The following is a 20,612-nucleotide window of genomic DNA, read 5'->3' on the forward strand; positions in this document are numbered from 1 at the left end:
CAAGTAGGCCATTGTAAGGTTTTATTTGTGTCACTATAGGTAATTTTGATTGTAGCAGCAATAAATGGCGATGCTGTTTTCTGCTACTGAGTGGTAATGCTCATTCCAATTATTATTACGAAAATCCCCATTTATGTGGGAAGATTATGTTTTTCTTGTAGTTCTTCCTTTGCCTAAAAAAGTTGATGGGCCCAGAATTTTTGTTAAAAGAAAATGGGTAACAAAAAATTGGCCATAGTATGAGTGAAAATAATAAGCTCCATCCGTGCAGTGAACATTAACAAATTGTTTGAAATTTTTGAATGTACTTTGGGAGTATTAATAATCCAATACAATTCTACAGCCAAGTTGTATGCGATGGGGCTTTTTCTCCTCCTTGTTCATTTTTCGAAGTTCAAAACTGTAGGGCAGGGGTGAGCAACAGGCAGCCCGCGGGCCACAACACGGCCCGCCAAGCCATTTAGTGTGGCCCTTGTTAACACTCAGATTTTCCCCATTAAGCATAAAATCATAATCAGACAGTTTATGCTTGAAAAGGCACTCACACGGGGTAAAATACATAATGTAATCCTGTTGTATCCGCTAAAACCTTCGTCGTTTTGCCTTTATAGGGCTATGCGATATCCGCATTCTCTTCTCTCGCTATTCCTGCGGCTATTCTCTGGTTGTCGCTAAAGTATTTCGTTGTTGCCTGTTTCATAGCACTTGTGTATAATATTATATTGTCATGTAATAATCCTTCATTGTGGTTGCTGGGACTAGAATTTGAAGCAGTTTAGTAATATATTTTGCTATTCTGCAAAAATTAATTTTTGTGTGGCTCAGCTTGAATGTCTGAAGTTGGTTATATGACCCGCCGACAAATATGTCGCACATCCTTACTATGACGCGTTTGTCATTGTCGTCGTCCCCGCAGCGACACCTTATGCTTATCGAAATACAATTTTAAAATAATAACTGTAAAAGTAATACAGCTGTGAAAACAAAGAAGGTATGTAGTACACATAAAAAAGTAACCGAGATTGCTGTAATACACATAAAGAACATGTAATTCAATTCAATTATTTCTCGCTCCCTCCTTTCTAAATTTAAACTCTTGCATACAATACACCTGCAGCAGTTTAGCGCATTCTGCCACACTTGACGAGTGATGAAAATTTGTTATTTCCAATAATAATGCGATGAAATAATTGAGAATGCATTGGAAATGGACCGTTACACGCCTTTCTTTTCCAGTGTTCCCTGCTTCCTAAATGTGCATTCTTGCCTGAAATATAAATACAACAATGCAGAGCAGTGAAAACCATTGTCAATGTATATGTTACATTTAACTAGTACACTTCCCATTTGAGTGTTCCCTGTTTCCTAAATGTGTATTCTTTTCTGAAAAAAATATACAACATTGCAACGGAGTGGGAACACTTGCCAATGTACGTTACTTATAAATAACTTTATGAACTAATAATTGAGACCGCTTATACAGTTCAGTGGGCCATTACACTTCCCCATTTTTCCGTGTTCACTGTTTTCTAAATCCGCATTCTTGTCTAAAATAAACCGACACAACAACATATTACAATGATTTAAAATTCCATTATACATACAATTTTTTCAACCACAGCGCAAAAAGTAAATGTAAAGAAGGCCAGGTTCGGGCAACTTTATCAATGCGGTAAGCCGGTCGTTGCCGTATTCAAGGCATCAATTTTTAGTTAATTTAGATTAGTACAATAGTACACTGGCACTGGAAAATGAGTTATTTCGAGGTGATAGGGATTTTCTATCCAAGTATATGGCTTTATGCTTGATGAACATTTTCAAAGCGAGGTTTGTATGTATCAAATAGTGGAAAAATAGACGAGAGTAGACGAGATGAAATGTAATTTCATGAAAACATCAGCGTGAAATATCGTTGACAAAAACGCTAGGATAGGATTAGCCGTCTAAGGATTAAAATTTGGTGTAATAAGGGCAGTTCAGACTAACAAATTCTGTTACAGGTTATTAAGAATCAATACCAATACATACATACGATCAATAAAACACAGTGACAGACGTATAGTAACTATATTAAGCTAACGAGATCAGAATCGTGATATTTAGCTACTTTATGTATTATGATTTAGAACAGGGTGGTCTAAACCCAGGCCCGCGAGCCACATGTGGCTCGCCGCTTCATTATCTGTGGCCCGCGTCACATTCGGAGAGTAATCAAAAAATCGCATTTCGTGTTGTTTCGTCATAAAATCAATCAGAAAAATCATTTGACATATTGTCATCACTGATGTCACTAAATTAAACAGTGTTATGGCTAGCAGGGAAAACTAGCGATGTTGAATGATGTGCTTGGCAGTCTAAATTGTTATTTGGCTTTCTAACTTTTTGGTCGGGAATATATGCTAACAATATAGGCATTATAGAAAACTAAAAATCAAATGCGAATTCTATTAGCTAAGAATGGCTATGCCTATGGTTTGTTTTGTATTGCACTGTTTACCTATTCTTGGCACTATTGTGGCCCGCGAACAATGCAAAAATAATAATGTGGCCCGCGGAGCCGACAACCTTGGACCACCCTGATTTAGAACGATTATGCCTATCCTAATTAATTTGAAGTAATCATGTTATAACTAGCTAATTAGCCGCAAATACTATCAAACTTACTGTTGAATGTTTTTCTAAGTAAATTATATCAAAAACATCTTAAAAATAGTGTACGACCGTTTCAAATAAATTTAAATTTAGTGGAGATCAATATAAAATTTCTCGATGGTTTTGTAAGCCCATGCAATTCTTCTACAAATTCGTGGCAATATATACTCACATCATTATTCGATATACACCCTGTATCAGTGTTTCCCAGCTTACGTGTCGGTGACCAAAGCTGAGTAGCATGAAAATCTTCTTCGTGTGTAGCTCGTATCTATCTAAAATCTAAAAGTTTCTGATTTTATTACCTAATCAATTATTTTTATATTCAATATTTTGCTTTGAAATGTTTCCCCATAGTAATTTGCAGGAAAGCATTACAGCTTTAAAACTTGGACACTTCAATTTTGCTCAAGTTTAGCCACACCACGATATCAAAAAATCGCTGATGACAAGCAAACGCAGCTGTCTCTCTTCGAGTTCTTAATGTAACGTAAAAATGATGTTTACATATTAGGCACTACATGTCATTTAGTATTGGCGAATACCCTTGAGACGCGAGATTTTACAAAATTTCTTGTTATGAAAAATCAGGGTCGTTGAGAAAGGCTGGGACCACTGCCCTATTAAACCCAGGCATGAATTTCCAATAAATCATAATTAGAAACTGAATACTTGATTCGTATTAGCAGTTAATTAATAAGATACCATAAATTAAAAAGCATGCCGTCCTTTTGCTGTTTTGAGTTCACCTGCTCAGCGGATCATTGCAAGTGTGGCAAGGACTGGAAATCTAAAATCGTGCATAGAGTAGTATCTGTAGAAAATCTGATTATGAATATCTACTCTATTCTCTCCACCACATGGCTGGTTACTGTAAATGACACCATAACACAAGGATTATCTAATTACTGTGGAGCTGGGAACGAAGTCAACTGTACAGTAACCGGAGAAAATTGCATAGTTTGCGTGGATCTTGGAAAAAATAATGAATGCAAAGAGCTAGGTAAGGCATATTCAGATCTCCTAACTAATCTGAGACTGTTTGAGTTAATTTCATCTCTGCTACAGCATCCTTGTATAACTTGCTTACTTCATATAGCAGCAGCGAGGAATATCATTCATTGCCTGGGTATGTATGCGATGCTCAAATCGCGGGCCTGTCATCAATTCTCCAGAATATTTAAATGAATTCGAATGAAAAAATCCTTTTTTTAGAACAAGAAGTTGATGAACTCGTCGTGTTTTGGCTTCTTGTAGTATCCGCTATCCTGAGACTAATTGTAACAGCTGTTTTACTGCTCATGGACTGGGTATGCAGAATCGAGAAATGTTGCATAAATTGCAATAATCCTCATCGCAGAACACTGTACGCTTTGCAGTTTTTTGCAGGTAATTCGTTTATATAACTTTATTGGTAAACGGAATGTGATGTCAGATAAATACAGTCGAATTGAATAGTAGCTTTTCTAATTTTCTTCAACACCGATAGATTTTTGTATTCAATGCGCCAATGTCATAGTAGAAAAAGCATTTCAAATAAAAGGGCATTTTAAATAATTGCATAAACATGTACACCGGCCGGATGTTTAGATATATACTGATTATTTAGATTTGATTGGTCTGACGGCTTCCAGTATCTACACGGCATACAATCAAAGCCAAAAGCTGGACGACCCAGTTCCGGGAGAAGAAATATGCGGAAGATTCGGTGCCGCATTCATCGTCTCGTGGGTTCTTGGTTCCCAAACAGTTTTCAAAGGACTGTGTCTGTGTCTATGTGACGACGAGGAAGACAATGAAAGTGGAGGAGGCGGTGGAGGAAGCGCTCAGACAACCATGTAACGGGCAATTACTGACGGAAAACTTTCCGCATTCAATAAAACGACTTTTTGTGTTGACCTATAAAATACCACATACGGACAAATCGCAAGCGAGGAAAATTTCTGTTATGTCGGCTGTCGAGTGCTTGTTTATATAACTGTTCGATTCACAGCATCTTCCTACCGCAACCATGCAATATCGCATGGAACATCGCGTGGATTCGAAATGTTCATATATCTCAATTCCGTAACAGTAAGAATTAAAACCCCGCTTTATTGATCTGCATTTAACAAATCTTTTCCCGTCTTTGACAAAAACGACAAATAATAATTGTAGTCGATATATTATCCGCTGATTTTATTTGTTCACATTAGAGATCTATGCTTGTCAAAAACTTTCACTCCACTGGCTGATTATCGATAGTTATAGTTTAGTAAAATCGCCTTTGCTTTGCAGTTTTGTTAATAACGTGGAGTTGGAATGCGCCGTCAATGCTGATTCCACATTGTTCCATATGTATATAGCTTTCTTCCATATGTTTCATTCTGTTTTATGTGTAGCTTTTAACTGTGACCCCTTTCAAATATTTGAATATTATGTGACCCATTACTGGTGCCATGCTGTACTACATATGTATGTAGATATTTTTATATGTATGCAGCATGTTGTTTTAATTAAATGTAGCTTTTAGCAAACTGCTTTCAAATTTTCGAGTATAAGTCTATGTATCCATATTTTGTGTTGAAATCCTATAATTTTTCTTGAGGTAAACCTTCTTAGGACAGGTGGAGCAGTTGTGCTATCGGTTTTATATATGGATTTTAAATTGCCAAATAATTTATAATGAATATATAAATGGTACCGATTTCAAAATTTCCTTTCAAATATGTCATTGGATGAAGCTTGAAACTGGCAAGAAGGAAGAAGCTTTTTTATTTGGTTTCTATTTTCTAATAGCTTACTAAACACTAATAAATATAAAGCAAGAAGAAAGTAATTTGATTTTATATGTTTTTTGTGTGGGATGGAAGCATCACATTCAGTTTTAGCTGTTTCATCATTTTGTAGTTATCGAATGTTATTCGGAGTCTTACAATATGCCTTTGACTGGATAAATTACAAACCAAACAAGAGTGCCTTTCATTCTATCAAATGGAACATAAAACTACAAATTTTTGTTGCAATTTCTATAGGAATGCGCCCACAAAATCGAGCTTAATGACAGCGGCAGAATTATTTGTATGCGCGCGTGGGGTTATCTGCATATTCAGTATTCTGACCGATATTCTATTTTTAAAATGTTAGTCGGTCGCGGTCAAAAGCATTTTAGCCACCACTTATATAAGGAATGCGGGTTCTAGTAATATAGCCCATGGAGAAACACCTCCGAATTTGATGAAATCGAAGCGATTTCTGTAACCTTGTGAAATAGTGCAAGAGAACAGAACTAAATATGCTATTTTTTCATCGATGTCGATACTGATTCAATATGTCTGAAAAGCACTGATACAGCGATGATGATGCCAACTTTATTTAATGTATTGTAGTGAAATATCACAAATACTCTGAGCCTGAATATTCCGTGCGCATACTCCTAAAATGGTACTAAATTCGTTGTGTGTTATATTTGCCGAACATGAAAAAAAGTGGCAACGCAAATATTCAATTATTTTAGGTTTAACTATTTATACATATAGAGCAGGGTGGTCCAAGATTGGCAGCTCCGCGGGCCACAAAATCACTTTTGCATTGTTCGCGGGCCACAATTGTGCCAAGAACTTCGCTCGTTTAACTTCGCTAGTTGCCTATTTCGATATTGAATTTACTGAATATTTTCTGACTCGCATTCCTTTTATCAGGGGTGGCCAACCTGCTTTCGACCGCGACCGACTAAAATTTTCAAAATAGCTCGCGATCGACTAACCGGTAATAAGGTCGTACATGAACGTTGCACGACTTTGTGGTCACATTCTTAATGAAATCGCCACAAAAATTTGTATTTTTATGATCCATTTAATTTGAATATAGAATTTTACCCGAAGTAAATGTTTAATCAGCTATATATTTTTTTAACCTATACAATACAAATCTAACATATTAAATTGTATATATATATAAAATTATAGCTTTCGAGGAATTGTTTAACACGCTCCCCAGCTGACTATACAAATAAAACGAAAACAAGTTCAACCACAACATAATAGTAAAACGATCCGACCGTTTTTCAAGAGTTTCGAGGGTTTAAAAAGTGTTTCAAGCTACAAAAAGTGTATTACAGAATTTTTTTGTTCACATTCATAATGAGAGGGGGTTCCAAAACGCAAAACCCACCCCCAGATCCATTTGTACACTTCTTATCCAAAAATGCAATTTTAGTTATAATTTAAGAATAAAAGTCTTACCCCGTGGAATAATTATTTTATTGCTTATTATAATGATACAATAAATATTAGCATGACATCCTGCCAGAGGACGGAGAGGTTATCTTCAATTTATAATGGGAAACAAAAGTAATTCCCTAAATTCGAGTACAAGCTTCGCACTAGTACTAAGTATCACGACGTGAAATGTTTCAAAACAAAAGCCAGTTAAAATAAACTCTTATAACATTCCTTGTCGGCTTGTAATTAGATCTATTTATTTAAATAGTCACTGTTTGTTCCTCTGGCCTTTAACTAAACGCCACCATCACCACTACAAACAGGCAACCAATAAAGCACTGTGACAGACTATAGTAATTATATTAGGCCGTGAAGATCATAATTGAGATAAGTTTTTTCTAATGTTGCTGTATGTAGAATGATATAAAACAATGGTTCCCAAACGGCGAGGCGTAGATAATTTTTTAGGGGCGTAGACCAAATAAAAATACCATTTTCAACAACGTATTTGTGCAAAACTAAAAAATTAATACTCGCGTCGTGATTCGGCATATACCCTAAATATAAATGATAACAATAGCATCTTGAATCAGTGGAACATTTTCGAAAAAAATATATTGCTTAAAGTTTGATCGAATACCTGAATAAAGATAGTTTCTGCAAGCAGGGGCAATTCCTCTGCAAATGCTGAAATGCAGCATCCATTGATTTTTCGCATATCAACATTAGACATGTATTTCCGCGAGGGCGGCCATTTGCTTAGTGCGTCTTGAAAACTATCAGAATTGTGTTGAACATAACTGATATATAATTGAATATGTTACATGTTGGATTTAATATAAATGTTTTATTGTTTCCTATTTTAAATGTTGTATATAGGAATTAATAAATTTATTTTACCGTTATATGTTTTTTGTTACGTACTGTTTTTTTTTTCGCGTAAGTCCGTGAGTTTTTCCCTGACAATTATTCGACCTAGTTTGAGAATCTGAGTTAAGACAAAAAATATGTGAAATACGGCAGAGCAACAGTCAAAGCATAGTGACAAACAGTAATTAGATTAAGCCATCGATATCAGAATTGTGATAAGATAGATAGATACACACTGTCATACCACATGTGGTATTTTCCAAGAGAGTAATTCATATCAAAAGCATCTTGTTGAACTAGAACAATTTTGAAAAAAGTTCAATTGAGTAAAGTTCACTAAAATTCTTCTTTCAATAAACCGGGTGTGCGCGTTATACGTCGACGCGCATAATATATAAGTCAGATAGTGCTTTATTGCCTATTCTTTATTGTTCCTTATGTATGAAGAAAACTCCAATCTAAGCATTTTATCGCTGGGGCGCTTTATATCCCGGAGACATTTTACTCAGAGATTTATATTCTAAGAAACCTTGTATAAGAAGCTCGTTTTAAATTTGATTAAAATATAAAAAGTAAAAAAAAAACATTGTAATGATAATACACACATCAAGGTAGTTAGGTCGCTAATATGATGGCAATTATTTTGCCTGTTTCATTTAAATCTTCACAAGCTGTCAATGAAATCAGAAATCTATAGCATGCATTCAAATCCAATAAAATAAGACTTAATCATATGGCGATCCACGGTTCTCGTTGGATCACCATGGTGGGTATTGGATTATTTAGTCAGTTAAGCATGGGCTTAATAGTGAAGGAAGCCATAACCGACCAGCGGTTAGAATTTCGGCTAGAAACTAAATTCTCACTTCAAATAGAAGTTTTACAGTTTCAATCCCAGCTCCATATAGTTCAAAAACATTCCTCTTGATTCTAATTTCTGCAAAAACATGACAGATTTGAATACATAGAGTCCCATGTTATGGTATAACAAATTCTGGTAACAAAAAGTAGTCTTGTTACGGTTGCTCCGAGCAGGACTCCAAGATAGTGGTACCCGGCCGTTCATGGCTCGTGGCCCTTTCCGGAGGCTTTTAAATAGTTCAATTCAAAGTCAAATAAAACCAAACAATGAGAACTTTTAAAGACCGTAGATTGCAAATTCTAAAATTTAGCCTCATTTTCTATTACGGAACGGCGAGTTTTCGTGTAAAAAGTGAAATCGGTTTAGCGCCTATTATTGTGCCCCTCTACAACTGCTCGGCGCCCCTCTCGGTTGGCCAAGGGTTCCCGGTCGAGAACCACGGCTCTAAGGAATCAATCGTGTAGATCAGGAGTGGCAAACACGTCGATGACCACGTCTCGAGTAGTCGATCGCGTTTGATTTTAAGTGTATTCAATACCATAACCCAAAAATTATCTTGAACCAGTTTCATACATCGCTTGTCGCATGTTTTGAAACAGGAAGAACACAGCAGGCCTACTGTACATGCGCCAAATACGGTAGATAGAACATATTATTACGTAACAAGTTAAAGGGTCGCCGCTGCCAAGGTTTAGAAATGAACGTGCCAATTATCGGGTGTCTTGACTGGCAAGCCATCCCACAATACCTCCTCAAATATACGAAAGTTATTATCTCGCTATTGCCAGCAATAGCAGCGTCATCAGAATGTCCAAAATTTTCTAATTCCAAGCCAGTAAAGAATCTGACTCGGAGGAAATTGTAAATAGAATACTGAAGTTTGAGCAGTCATGTAACATTTATTATTTAGGTATATATAATATTTTTCTCTGTTTGGATAATACATGTAGGGGGGTGTTAAACCTGTATTGTATGATTTGAATAAATCTGAAATTAATGGAACATGGAAAAAACAAGTTTCTGTGGTGATTTGATTAAGAATGCGCCAAAAAAAAAACGATTTTATTGGCAGTAGCGGAATTTAAGATTCCTGTGTGTAGATATCTGAATATTCCGTACTGATTCGTTTTTGTGTATGACCTTATTAACGATCAGTCGATCGAGAGCTATTTTGGCGATTTTATTCGATCGCGGTCGAAAGCAGTTTGGCCACCCCTGGTGTAGATCAACATGCTCAAATGAATTGAACCATGGTTTATTATGTTTGGCATAGCACGCTCAACTCAGTAAAATAGTCGGTCTATGTTGAATAATGGACTGTTCCATGTCCAGATTTGTAAACTTTTAACTCATTCATTTTCAAACACGTGAAACAATTCAATTATTTCTCGCTCACTACTTTCTAAATTTAAACCATTGCATACAATAAACCCGCAGCAGTTCAACGCATTCGACCACGCTTGACGAGCGATGAATAATTGTTATTCCCAATAATAATACGATGAAATATTTGGGAATGCATTGGAAATGGACCGTTACACAACTTCATTTCCAGTGTTCCCTGCTTCCTAAATGTGCGTTCTTGCCTGAAATATAAATACAACATTGCAACGCAGTGGGAAACATTGTCAATGTATATGTTACATTTAACTAGTACACTTCTCATTTTGAGTGTTCCCTGTTTCCTAAATGTGTATTCTTGTCTGGAATAAATATACAACGTTGCAACGCAGTGGGAACACTTGTCAATGTACGTTACTTATAAATAACTTTATGAACTAATATTAGAGACCGCTTATCTTATAAAGTTCAGTGGACCATTACACTTCCCCATTTTTTCGTGTTTACTGTTTTCTGTAAAATAAACCTACACAAAAACATATCACAATGATTTAAAATTTCATTTAGACATACAATTTTTTCAAGCACAGCGTACAATGAAATGTGAAGATGGGCGGTTTTAGTCAACTTTTTAATGCGTTAAGCCGGTCGTTGTCATATGCAAGGCATCAATTTTTACTAAATCTAGATTAGTACAATATGTTCTCGAAAATATAAAATGTATTTGGCCCTGAAAAATGAGTTATTTGGGCGTGTTAGAAATTTTCTATCTATATGAAGTGCACGGCTTGATGTCTGTGGAACATTTTTGAAGGAAAGTTCGCATGTAGTAAATAAAAGATAAATAAGTAGACTAACGACTTCTGCTACAGGTTATTAACAACCAATACCAATACAAACGACCGATAAAGCACAGACATGACAGACGTATAGTAATCAAAATATTCTAACGAGATTAGAATTGTGATGTAGTTTTAGTAGCCTAATTATTGTCAAGAATTATGTTGTAACTGATGGGCAGCACATACTATCCAATATACTGTTGAATTATTTTTTGAGGAAGATTCAAAGTAAATTATATCAAAAACACTTTAAAAATAGTGTAATATAGTTTCAAAAATTTTTATATTCAGTGAAGTTCAATATAAAATTTCTAGATAGTTTTGCAAGCCAATGCAATTCTTCTACAAATTCGTGGCAATATATACTCACATTAAAATTAGATATACACTATGATATCAATGTTTCCCAGCCTACAGGGTCACCGCCCAAAACTGGGGGGCACGAAAATCAAAATTTATTTCGCGGAACTTGTCTATCTAAAATAAATCTAAAATAAATTTTTTTTATGCAATATTTGGTGTTGGAATATTGCCCCATAGTAATTGCATATGCGGGAAGTATTACCAGGTAAAAATTTAGGAACTTATTTTTTGCTTTAAGTTAGGCCACACTGCGATTTCAAAAATTCGCTGATGGCAAACAAATGCCGCTTTTTTACTTCGAGTTCTTGATTTAATGTAAAAATGATGAATATATATTATTTATGCAATTTTACGACCATTAAAGTACTACATGCCGTTTAGTCTTGGAGAATGTCCTTGGGTCGCGAGATTTTACAAAATTTATTGTTATGGAATATCATGGTCGTTAAAAAAGGCTGGGACCACTGCCCTATTTTAACCCACGAGTTTCCAGTAAATCATATTTGGAAACTAAATACTTTATTCGTATTAACAGGTATTTAATACATAAAATTTCCTAAATTAAAAAGCATGCCGTCTTTAGGCTGTTTCGAGTTCACCTGCTCAACGGAATATTGCACGTGTGGCAATGACTGGAAATCTAAAATCGCGCATAGAGTAGTACCTGTGGGAAACCTGATTATGATAATCTACTCCATATTCTCCAATAGATGGCTGGTTACTGTGAATGATACAATAACCCAAGGATTATCTGATTACTGCGGAGCTGGGAACGAAGTCAACTGTACAGTAACCGAAGGAAATTGCACAGTTTGCGTGGATCTTGGACAGAATAATGAATGCAAAGAGTTCGGTAAGGCATATTTGTATACTTCTAACTAATCTAGGACTCTTCGAGCTAATTTAACCATTGCCACAGCGTTCCTTTATATTTGACAATGCTTAAATCGTGCGCATTTAATCATTTCTGCAGAATATATGAATTGAATTTAAATGATAAATCCTTTTATTAGAACAAGAAGTTGATGAACTCGTCGTGTTTTGGCTTCTTGTAGTATCCGCTATCCTGAGACTAATTGTAACAGCTGTTTTACTGCTCATGGACTGGGTATGCAGAATCAATAGATGTTGCATAGATTGCAATAATCCCCATCGCAAAACACTGTACGCTTTGGAGATTATTGCAGGTAATTCTTTTTCATTACTTTATTGGTAAACGGAACTTTGGTGTTAGGTAAATACAGCCGAATTAAGTAGTAGCTTTTCTAATTTCTTCTTCAAAATAACCTGTGTTAGAATTTTGTATACTCTACGCCAGGCCTGCACAACTCAAATTACTACGAGGGCCGCAAGCATAAATCTGAAGGCCCGGCGGGCCGCAACTTGTGCCACATACATATTTCACAAGATGAACTACAAATCAAAATAATATTGTGAAACAGTTAAATTTAATGAAACACTTTCATTACTGGGGAGCTTAAAAATATGAAGAATCTTATTTCTTGAGAGTAAAAACAAGGTACAGTATTTTTGCTATGAGATGGCAAATATGTATTTGGTGGTTCATCTACCTTGAAAACCCACCCTTCATTTTTATCATTTCTTTTTTATTAGAATTAGGTATTGCGTGTTGCAGTATAAACTGACTGCAGGGAAATATTTTACTCAGGTTCAGTTTTGTAAAATCGTCCCAAATATGTGCATCTACCATTATTGGATATTTCCATTGTAGGCTAGACAAACAATTTGTTTAGTAGCAATAGATCTTCCTCTGTTGTACTTTTTTGACTGCTAAATTACATTTTTCTACAAAATCTGCTCCAATTTATTTGAAATTTTACAGTAAATAGCAAAATCTTTTGTGCGAGAATTTCTGCACCATTCATAAATGAAGGAATTGTTTTTTAAGTTCTAAATTTGAATTAAAAAAAACTTCAGTTTCATAAGCTGCTAGTAAAAATTATTGGGTTTATTAATAGGTTGCTAATATGCACTAATGGGTGTGAGATTGTATACCGATATTGTTTTAATCGTGATTCAGTCTGAATACTGAGATATCTAAATCAGGGTTTTCCAAACTGGGGGGCGAGGGGTCGCGAAGGGCACACCAATTTCAAAGTTCGATATTTATTGAAAGTAGTGCAAAAGATAAATCTCACGATTTCGAATATGATCGGAGAAGCGGAGCTGGCATAGCAATGCCGGCGTGTTTCTAAATCACCCGCGGGCCGCACAGAAGTATCTAGCGGGCCGCATGCGGCCCGCGGGCCGTATGTTGTGCAGCCTTGCCCTAGGCCTATACGGCCTACGCAAATGTCAAAGTAGAAAATTTTGAATATTTGCATAAACATATAAACATCTAATAATAGATCAATTTGTACACGGGTCGGACGATTGGTCATATATATATATTTATCATTTAGATTCTATTGATCTGACGGCAGCTAGTATTTACACGGCATACAATCAAAGCCGAAAGCTGGACAAGCCAGTTCCGGGAGAAGAAATATGCGGAAGATTTGGTGCCTCATTCATCGTCACTTGGGTTCGTGGTTGCCAAGTAGTTTTCAAAGCAGTGTGTCTGTGGCTATGTGGCAACAAGGAAGACAATGCAAGTGGGGGAGGGGGTGGAGGAAGCGCTCAGACAAGCGTGTAGCGGACAATTTACGGACGGAAGACATTGCGCATTTAAATAACGACTTTGTGTGCTGACCTATAAAATAACACATACAGGCAGATAAATTACATCAGTTAATATATCTTACAGATATACCGCAAATATTTGATTCACAGCATCTTTATACCGCTACCATTTAATATCGCATGGAAAAATCCAGTCGATTCGAAACTCTCATATTTTTAATTTGTAATAGCAACAAGTAAAACCCCTCAGATTGATTCGTGTTTTACAAAACTTTTTCCGTCGATGAAATATCCACTATGCCTTTTTTGCAGTTATAGAAACATTCCTTACTTTTTGATAAAAACGACAATTTCAATGCGATTGCGTTATTATTCGCTGTTTTACTCACATTAGAGAACCATACCTGCCAATGAAATCTCCAGACCACCCGCTAGTGATCGATAATTTTGGCTTGGACAAATCGATTTTGCTTTGCAGTTTCGCAACGTGGAGTTAATTTGCGTCTATCTATAAGCGCTTTCACATATTTGATTAGTATGTAACCCAATTACTAGTGTCACGCTGATCCACATATGTATGTAGGTATTTTCTATATAAATGTAGCATGCTGTTTTAAATGTAGCTTTTAGCAAACCGCTTTCCAATTTTCTAGTAGTAGGCTATGTGCCCATATTTTGTGTTGAAATCCTATAATTTTTCTCAAAGTAAACCTACTTTTTAGAGGTGCAGCATTTGCGCTATCGATTTTGTATATGATTTTTAAATCGCCAAATAATTTATAATGAATTTATAAATGGTACCAATTTCAAAATTTCTTTTCAAATATTTCATTAAATGAAGGTTGATATTGTCTTGGGATAAGCTTACTTGTTTGGTCGTCTGCTGCTCACTAATAAATGTATAGAAGCAAAAAATGAATCGATTTTATGTGTTTTTCGTGTGGAACAAAACAAGCATCACAGTCACTTCTGTCTATTCCATCATTTATTTATTTTTTACTTGTAGTTGTAATGATAATACAGACAATATATATGTCCAATAGGGAAGGCCATATTTCTCCACCAAAGTTAATTTGAACAGATTTGATCATTTATATCAAGTTCAAAATGCGGCACATATTTCGCAATTATTTGATGAAGTGGATTAACGTTTGCGTTTATAGCCCACAATATTGCAATTTTATTCGGCATAAATTAAGATCTATCACATCTAAAATGTATGAATCTCACAAAATAGTTACCGCCCCTCAGTTCTGTTAGTGATTGAACTCTAATGCATTAGTTCCCGACTTCCTACAGCTCTGTATATCCTTCTCACGATGTGAATGGGAGCTGTATACTTTTCCAATGAAATGAGACAGTACTACACAAGTGGCCTGCACAAGTAACAATGCTTTACGCCGAAACTTTTTATAGTACAAAATGTTTCCTGTTGTCCCTAGCAAGCTATATCAAAAGGTCAGTCCTTTCGATATTTTATTTTTACGTTATGGAAGCCCACGGATTGTTTAGAATTTAGATCACCGGTTCTCAACCAGTAGGCCATTGTAAGGTTTTATTTGTGTCACTATAGTTAATTTTGATTGTGGCAGCAATAAATGGCGATGCTGTTTTCTGCTACTGAGTGGTAATTCTCATTCTAATTAATATTACGAAAATCCCCATTTATGTGGGAAGATTATGTTTTTCTTGTAGTTCTTCCTTTGCCTAAAAAAGTTGATTGGCCCAGAATTTTTGTTAAAAGAAAATGGACCACAAAAAAAAGGTTGAGAAGCAGTATCTTTCTGGAGACCCTCCTGCAAAGCATTGCTCTACTGTTAAGGTTTCATTCTCTTACCAGATTGATCTAGCGATTGATCTCCTACCAGATTGATCTGAAATGTGCAACACAAGCTTGTTCTTTTCAAACATGTTTATTTAAACCCAATCTAGTGGAGACAATTAAAAAATTTCAAATTTTAAAGTTTTCTCACAAATATTGAAAAATAGTATTGTCATGTAATTATTAAAAACTGGTTCAATCAAGTCCAGAATAATAGTATATATATATAATTACTTTATTCTCATTCTCGAATACCCGAAAAAAAATTGGCCATAGTATAGGTGAAAATAATAAACTCCATCTGTGCAGTAAACATTAACGAATTGTTTGAAATTTTTGAATGTACTTTGGGAGTATTAATAATCCAATACAATTCTATAGCCAAGTTGTATGCAATGGGGCTTTTGCTCCTCCTTGTTATTTTTTCAAAGTTCAAAACTGTAAAGCAGGGGTGAGCAACAGGCAGCCCGCGGGCCACAACACGGCTCGCCAAGCCATTTAGTGTGGCCCTTGTTAACACTCAGATTTTCCCCCATCAGGCATAAAATCATAATCAGACAGTTTATGCTTGAAAAGGCACTCACACGGGGTAAAATACATAATGTAGTGCTGTTGTATCCGCTAAATCCTTCGTCGTTTTGCCTTTATTACTATAAGGCTAAGCGATATCCGCATTCTCTTCTCTCGCTATTCCCGCGGCTATTCTCTGGTTGTCGCTAAAGTATTTCGTTGTTGCCTGTTTCATAGCACTTGTGTATAATATTATATTGTGATGTAATAATCCATCATTGTGGTTGCTGGTCATTTCCCAGCAACCAGCTTCCTAGAATTTGAAGCAGTTTAGTAATATATTTTGCTATTCTGCAAAAATTAATTTATGTGTGGCTCAGCTGGAATGATGTCTGAAGTTGGTTATATGACCCGCCGACAAATATGTCGCACATCCTTACTATGACGCGTTTGTCATTGTCGTCGTACCCGCAGCGACACCTTATGCTTATCGAAATACAATTTTAAAATAATAACTGTAAAAGTAATACAGCTGTGAAAACAAAGAAGGTTTGTAGTACACATAAAAAAGTAACCGAGATTGCTGTAGTACACATAAAGAACATGTAATTCAATTCAATTATTTCTCGCTCCCTCCTTTCTAAATTTAAACTCTTGCATACAATACGCTTGCAGCAGTTTAGCGCATTCTGCCACACTTGACGAGTGATGAAAATTTGTTATTTCCAATAATAATGCGATGAAATAATTGAGAATGCATTGGAAATGGACCGTTACACGCCTTTCTTTTCCAGTGTTCCCTGCTTCCTTAATGTGCATTCTTGCCTGAAATATAAATACAACAATGCAGAGCAGTGGAAACCATTGTCAATGTGTATGTTACATTTAACTAGTACATTTCCCATTTTGAGTGTTCCCTGTTTCCTAAATGTGTAATCTTGTCTGGAAAAAATATAGATCATTGCAACGGAGTGGGAACACTTGCCAATGTACGTTACTTATAAATAACTTTATGAACTAATATTTGAGACCGCTTATACAGTTCAGTGGACCATTGCACTTCCCCATTTTACAGTGTTCACTGTTTTCTAAATCCGCATTCTTGTCTAAAATTAACCGACACAACAACATATTACAATGATTTAAAATTCCATTATACATACAATTTTTTACACCACAGCGCAAAATGTAAATGTAAAGAAGGCCAGGTTCGGGCAACTTTATTAATGCGGTAAGCCGGTCGTTGCCGTATTCAAGGCATCAGTTTTTAGTTAATTTAGATTAGTACAATAGTACACTGTCAAATGAGTTATTTCGAGGTGATGGGAATTTTTTATCCAAGTATATGGCTTGATGATTGATGAACATTTTCAAAGCGAGGTTTGTATGTATCAAATAGAAGAAAAATAAGTAGACGAGATGAAATGTAATTTCATGAAAACTTCAGCGTGAAATATCGTTGACAAAAACGCTAGGATAGGATTAGCCGTCTAATGCTTAAAATTTGGTGTAATAGGGGCAGTTCCGACTAACAAATTCTGTTACTATACTATCAAACATACTGTTGAATTATTTTCAAATTAAATATATCAAAAACATCTTAAAAATAGTGTACAACCGTTTCAAAAAAATTCATATTTAGTGAAGTTCAATATAAAATTTCTGGATGGTTTTGCAAGCCCATGCAATTCTTCTACAAATTCGTGGCAATATATACTCACATCATAATTCGATATACACCCTGTATCAGTGTTTCCCAACTTACGGGTCGCGGACCAAAGCTGGGTAGCATGAAGTGTAGCTCGTATCTATCTAAAATCTAAAAGTTTCTGATTTTATTACCTAATCAATTATTTTTATATTCAATATTTTGCGTTGAAATGTTTCTCCATAGTAATTTGCAGGAAAGCATTACAGCTTTAAAACTTGGACACTTCAATTTTGCTCAAGTTTAGCCACACCACGATATCAAAAAATCGCTGATGACAAGCAAACGCAGCTGTCTCTCTTCGAGTTCTTAATGTAAAGTAAAAATGATGGTTACATATTAGGCACTACATGTCATTTAGTATTGGCGAATACCCTGGAGTCGCGAGATTTTACAAAATTTTTTGTTATGAAAAATCAGGGTCGTTGAGAAAGGCTGGGACCACTGCCCTATTAAACCCACGCATGAGTTTCCAATAAATCATAATTAGAAACTGAATACTTGATTCGTATTAGCAGTTAATTAATAAAATACCATAAATTAAAAAGCATGCCGTCCTTTTGCTGTTTCGAGTTCACCTGCTCAGCGGATCATTGCAAGTGTGGCAAGGACTGGAAATCTAAAATCGTGCATAGAGTAGTATCTGTAGAAAATCTGATTATGAATATCTACTCTATTCTCTCCACCACATGGCTGGTTACTGTAAATGACACCATAACTCAAGGATTATCTAATTACTGTGGAGCTGGGAACGAAGTCAACTGTACAGTAACCGGAGAAAATTGCATAGTTTGCGTGGATCTTGGAAAAAATAATGAATGCGAAGAGCTAGGTAAGGCATATTCAGATCTCCTAACTAATCTGAGACTCTTTGAGTTAATTTCATCTCTGCTACAGCATCCTTGTATAAATTGCTTACTTCATATAGCAGCAGCGAGGAATTTCATTCATTGCCTGGGTATGTATGCGATGCTCAAATCGCGGGCCTGTCATCAATTCTTCAGAATATTTACATGAATTCGAATGAAAAAATCCTTTTTTTAGAACAAGAAGTTGATGAACTCGTCGTGTTTTGGCTTCTTGTAGTATCCGCTATCCTGAGACTAATTGTAACAGCTGTTTTACTGCTCATGGACTGGGTATGCAGAATCGAGAAATGTTGCATAAATTGCAATAATCCTCATCGCAGAACACTGTACGCTTTGCAGTTTTTTGCAGGTAATTCGTTTATATAACTTTATTGGTAAACGGAATGTGATGTCAGATAAATACAGTCGAATTGAATAGTAGCTTTTCTAATTTTCTTCAACACCGATAGATTTTCGTATTCAATGCGCCAATGTCATAGTAGAAAAAGCATTTCAAATAAAAGAGCATTTTAAATAATTGCATAAACATGTACACCGGCCGGATGTTTAGATATATACTGATTATTTGGATTTGATTGGTCTGACGGCTTCCAGTATCTACACGGCATACAATCAAAGCCAAAAGCTGGACGACCCAGTTCCGGGAGAAGAAATATGCGGAAGATTCGGTGCCGCATTCATCGTCTCGTGGGTTCTTGGTTCCCAAACAGTTTTCAAAGGACTGTGTCTGTGTCTATGTGACGACGAGGAAGACAATGAAAGTGGAGGAGGCGGTGGAGGAAGCGCTCAGACAACCATGCAACGGGCAATTAACTGACGAAAAACTTTCCGCATTCAAATAGCGACTTTTTGTGTTGACCTATAAAATACCACATACGGACAAATCGCAAGCGAGGAAAATTTCTGTCACGTCGAGTGTCTTATTTATATAACTGTTCGATTCACAGCATCTTCCTACCGCGACCATGCAATATCGCATGGAAAATCGCGTGGATTCGAAATTTTCATATATATATCTCAATTCCGTAACAGTAACAAATAAACCCTATTAATTAATTGATCTGCATTTAGCAAATCTTTTCCCATCGATGAAATATCCACTTTGCTTTTTTACAGTTATAGAAACTCTTTCCTTCTTTGGCAAAAACGACAAATATTAATTGTAGTCGCTTTACTATCCGCTGTTTTTATTTGTTCATAATAGAGATCAATGCCTGTCAAAAAAATCCTCAGTCCATTGGCTGATTATCGATGTTATAGTTTAGTAAAATTGCCTTTGCTTAGCAGTTTTGTTAATAACGTGGAGTTGGTATGCGCCGTCAATACTTATTCCACATTGTTCCATATATTGTAGTGTTCTCCCATATGTTTCATTCTGTTTTATGTGTAGCTTTTAACTATGACCGCTTTCAAATATTTGATTATTATGTGACCCATTACTGGTGCCATGCTGTACTACATATGTATGTAGATATTTTTATATGTATGCAGCATGTTATTTTAATTAAATGTAGCTTTTAGCAAACTGCTTTCAAATTTTCGAGTATAAGTCTATCCTATAATTTTTCACGCAGTCAACCTTCTTAGAACAGGTGGAGCAGTTGTGCTATCGATTTTATATATGAATTTTAAATTGCCAAATAATAAATAACGAACACATAAATGGTACCGATTTCAAAATTTCCTTACAAATATGTCATTGGATGAAGCTTGAAACTGGCAAGAAGAAATGAGCTTTTTACTTATCGATCTTAAGATCGGTAAGTATATTGATAGGTATTTGTCTGTATGTCTGTCTGTGTGTCTGTTAGATGCACGCGATATCTCACAAAAGCGAGATTGAATCTGCTCCAGATTTTGCATGTGCATTCATCTTATCTCGGACCAGAAGCCTATTGATTTTGGGCGAAATATGTCGTATAATTAGC

General features: G+C 35.7%; 3 protein-coding genes across 3 annotated transcripts; all 3 read left to right on the forward strand.

The window, feature by feature from the left end:
- The first annotated feature begins 3,363 nt into the window (after positions 1-3,363).
- LOC120341189 (uncharacterized) lies at positions 3,364-5,400 on the forward strand. Its single transcript, XM_039409662.2, has 3 exons — positions 3,364-3,655; positions 3,868-4,041; positions 4,262-5,400. The coding sequence occupies exons 1-3, from the start codon at positions 3,373-3,375 to the stop codon at positions 4,492-4,494; spliced, it is 690 nt and encodes a 229-aa protein (XP_039265596.2). The 5' UTR covers positions 3,364-3,372; the 3' UTR covers positions 4,495-5,400.
- Positions 5,401-11,671: 6,271 nt separating this feature from the next.
- LOC144432099 (uncharacterized) lies at positions 11,672-14,592 on the forward strand. Its single transcript, XM_078120159.1, has 3 exons — positions 11,672-11,985; positions 12,146-12,319; positions 13,556-14,592. Exons 1-3 carry the CDS (start codon positions 11,703-11,705, stop codon positions 13,786-13,788), a joined length of 690 nt encoding a protein of 229 aa, XP_077976285.1. The 5' UTR covers positions 11,672-11,702; the 3' UTR covers positions 13,789-14,592.
- Positions 14,593-18,347: 3,755 nt separating this feature from the next.
- On the forward strand, positions 18,348-19,501 carry LOC144432020 (uncharacterized). Its single transcript, XM_078120026.1, has 3 exons — positions 18,348-18,647; positions 18,860-19,033; positions 19,323-19,501. The coding sequence occupies exons 1-3, from the start codon at positions 18,365-18,367 to the stop codon at positions 19,499-19,501; spliced, it is 636 nt and encodes a 211-aa protein (XP_077976152.1). The 5' UTR covers positions 18,348-18,364.
- The last annotated feature ends 1,111 nt before the right edge of the window (positions 19,502-20,612 follow it).

This window comes from Styela clava, chromosome 14 (assembly GCF_964204865.1).
Source record: "Styela clava chromosome 14, kaStyClav1.hap1.2, whole genome shotgun sequence".
Lineage (NCBI taxonomy): Eukaryota > Metazoa > Chordata > Ascidiacea > Stolidobranchia > Styelidae > Styela > Styela clava.

Excerpts from the sequence above, each read along its gene's own strand:
- LOC120341189 (XM_039409662.2), top strand. The coding sequence starts at position 3,373 with ATGCCGTCCTTTTGCTGTTTTGAGTTCACCTGCTCAGCGGATCATTGC. Across the intron at positions 3,656-3,867 it reads TAATGAATGCAAAGAGCTAG|AACAAGAAGTTGATGAACTC; the intron begins GTAAGGCATATT and ends TCCTTTTTTTAG. Across the intron at positions 4,042-4,261 it reads CGCTTTGCAGTTTTTTGCAG|ATTTGATTGGTCTGACGGCT; the intron begins GTAATTCGTTTA and ends CTGATTATTTAG.
- LOC144432099 (XM_078120159.1), top strand. The coding sequence starts at position 11,703 with ATGCCGTCTTTAGGCTGTTTCGAGTTCACCTGCTCAACGGAATATTGC. Across the intron at positions 11,986-12,145 it reads TAATGAATGCAAAGAGTTCG|AACAAGAAGTTGATGAACTC; the intron begins GTAAGGCATATT and ends TCCTTTTATTAG. Across the intron at positions 12,320-13,555 it reads CGCTTTGGAGATTATTGCAG|ATTCTATTGATCTGACGGCA; the intron begins GTAATTCTTTTT and ends TTTATCATTTAG.
- LOC144432020 (XM_078120026.1), top strand. The coding sequence starts at position 18,365 with ATGCCGTCCTTTTGCTGTTTCGAGTTCACCTGCTCAGCGGATCATTGC. Across the intron at positions 18,648-18,859 it reads TAATGAATGCGAAGAGCTAG|AACAAGAAGTTGATGAACTC; the intron begins GTAAGGCATATT and ends TCCTTTTTTTAG. Across the intron at positions 19,034-19,322 it reads CGCTTTGCAGTTTTTTGCAG|TTCCGGGAGAAGAAATATGC; the intron begins GTAATTCGTTTA and ends TGGACGACCCAG.